The sequence below is a fragment of the Sinocyclocheilus rhinocerous genome, unplaced genomic scaffold (genome assembly GCF_001515625.1).
Source record: "Sinocyclocheilus rhinocerous isolate Xijiao unplaced genomic scaffold, SAMN03320098_v1.1 scaffold72, whole genome shotgun sequence".
Taxonomy (NCBI): domain Eukaryota; kingdom Metazoa; phylum Chordata; class Actinopteri; order Cypriniformes; family Cyprinidae; genus Sinocyclocheilus; species Sinocyclocheilus rhinocerous.
In genome coordinates, this window is record NW_015628351.1 from 2429368 (window position 1) to 2432192 (window position 2825).

A 2825-nucleotide genomic window follows, 5' to 3' on the forward strand; every position below is an offset into this window, starting at 1 on the left:
ACTGGCAGAGAATGAATGTTCATTTTCAATAATCCAGTCTGTAGTTTTTGTTCAGACAAATACGAAAATCCACCATAACCCTGTTTTAAATTAATATAATAATTTATACTTCTGACTCACCCCTGGTTTAAACGCTCAGTTGTGAGGTTTGTCATTTTATAATTTATTTAGTTTTTGTGAAAACCTGTATCTCAACTGTAAATGAGTTGCTATTTTGTGGTCTACAACATGAAAGAAAGCCATCATAACATGTACATGAAAAATGTAGAAATATTGGACACAACTATGGGGCACCATTGTGCAGCAGCAAGCATCGCAACAAAAAAGGAACCTCAAGGTTGATCTAGGAAAATGTGTGCAAATGTATAGGGCCCCATTCCTATATTTTGCCTGGGGCCCCCAATTCACTAAATCCGCCCCTGGAAGGAAGGACTACTTTGTTCAAAAGAATGGTGTTGTTCTAAATAAAGATGAATTATGATGGTGAGTTACAGCACCAATTCATCTCTGTGCATCGGCTAAATGAGAGGAAATCGGTTGTGAAGAAGCTAACAGAGATAAGGCTTCCCATGCGACTCACCTGTCCAAACTTCTGATAAATGACTCCAAACTTGAAGTTGTTGCTTATGACGTGTTCGTCGAAAGTGACGATGAGCCTGGAGGCCTGTGGCAGAGTAGATGTTTTCAATAGCATGATGAATGTCCTTTAGGTACTGCTTTGTCAACGTTGCAAACCCAAAGAGACGATGAGCAATACTTTTGCAGAAACTAGCATATTTCCCAGTGCCACACTTTAATTAACCAGGACAAATTAATAAAGGATTATGTGCTAATGAGTTAAGCGTATCACTTTGGCGCAGGTGGGTCATACAAAAAGATTGATTGTAATTGTTGTGTACCTTTGGGTAAAGCACTGGGAAAAATCGGTCCACGTTCACCTCTTCACAGACGAGCTGATGATAACGAAAAGAGAAAACACATATTGATTCGTTCCTCATTCTCATCTGATCTTGCAAAAGTGATGCAACACTACAGTCATCTGTCCAAGCAGGACAGAACAGGCTCATGGGAGAGTGAGACAATCAGTCATGTCACTCGGAGAGAAGTGTGATAAATTGGAGGGCCTGAAAACAATAGTGCTGACCCCTTAACTTCCTCCACACTTGATTCACTCTCACCTTGGCCATCTGGACAATATTGGGGAATTCGGTCAGACAAGATATTGGAATCACGTCGTGATATGTTTTCATTTTTGTTCTGTAAAAAAAGGAAAGACATTTGTAGACATAAGATGAATTTATATATATATATATCTTTTCAAATTAGTTGTTAATTAAGCATCATGTATCGTTTTGAAGACACACACACACCTATAATATATATATATATATAGTTCCTGTGGCTCAGTGGTAGAGCATTGCGTTAGCAGCGCAAAAGGTTGTGGGTTCGATTATAACCTGAATGCACTGTAAGTCGCTTTGAATAAAAGCGTCTGCTAAATGCATAAATTATTATTATATATATATATATATATATATAGTCACACTATCACCCTGTTTGGACGTTGGTTGCTTGTTCATTGACCTAGCCTGTATCCCAATGTGCATACTATCCGTCCTAAATTCTATGTGATATTAGTAATTTTCAATGCTATTTAGGGCAGATAGGGTGGATAGTATGCACATTAGGACGCAGGATTAAAGGTGCAATAGGTGATTGTCTTCAGAAACATTTTTTGTTATGCTGGTTGAAAGTCTCTTCACATCCCGATAGCAATCATTAAGTTAAGTGGTCTAAATGTATTTATCTGTATTTATATATTCTTCGGAAGGCGTAGGACCATGAAATGTTCATCCAATCAAAACGCTCGGTCCGAGCGTTTTAATTGGCTTTCCTACCTGCCTGTCAACGTATGTATTAGCCTCTGTGCACCCGGTTCGCGCAGACAGGATACGTCATCAGCGCGTTCACGCATGCTGTGCAGACAGAGCGAGAATGACAGACAAACATCAACAGCCCGATCTTCCTTCCTGGTATTGTAGTCCATTTAAAGTTTTCTCACCGGTGAATGACACATGATGTAGCCCAGCGGTTAATCTAGTCGTGGCTTTGGACGGCGATTGCAGGGAGGGTGAGACGTTTGCTTTCATTTACATTTACATTTACATTTAGTTATTTAGCAGACGCTTTTATCCAAAGCGACTTACAAATGAGGACAATAAAAGCAGTCAAAACTAACAAAAGAGCAAAGTTAGCATTTTCCAAGATCTCCTACTGCACCTTTAAGTTTCTGTTTCCCCTTGATTGCTTAGTTAGTTCACCTGTGTCTAGTTAATTTAGTCATTAGCTCCTCTTCCGTTTGTATAAATCCCCTTCCTTTAGTTCTCTGAGTTGTCGGTTATTGTTGAATGTTACCCTCGTGTGTGGATGTAATAAATGTCTCTTTGGAATTATTTTCTTCGTGTGCTCCTCGTCCTTAAGCCCGAGACACACTGCACGATTTTAGCAATCCTATAAGATCATTGCAAGCCACACTGTGCGACATGGATCTAATAAACTTGGCTACGACGTGTGTAGACACCTATTGACTCGTAGGCTACGACGCATGTTTCTATAGAAGAATAAAACATCATCAGCATGCGCTAGTGATAAACAAAAAGAGCATAATAAATCACACTTTATCAGTTGTAGTTTTTATGTGTGCTGAATAAAAGTGGAAGCGGCGAAAGAGGAAGGGATAAGAGCTTGAGGTAAGCAGTTTTATGTTTTAGCGCCATGTCGCGCTGATTTCATGTCGCATTTTTATTGGCTGGTCAGGAAACGTG

General features: G+C 39.5%; 1 protein-coding gene across 1 annotated transcript in view; it reads right to left on the reverse strand.

Annotated features, from left to right (window-relative positions):
- LOC107737565 (rap1 GTPase-activating protein 1-like) overlaps positions 1–2825 on the reverse strand; it is a 65769-nt gene that overhangs the window by 25447 nt on the left and 37497 nt on the right. The window contains exons 8-10 of the mRNA XM_016549087.1: positions 1179–1257; positions 900–953; positions 498–664 (exon numbers count right to left, since the gene is read on the reverse strand). Coding sequence (XP_016404573.1) covers positions 498–664; positions 900–953; positions 1179–1257 — 300 coding nt within the window. The remainder of the gene's footprint in view (positions 1–497; positions 665–899; positions 954–1178; positions 1258–2825) is intronic.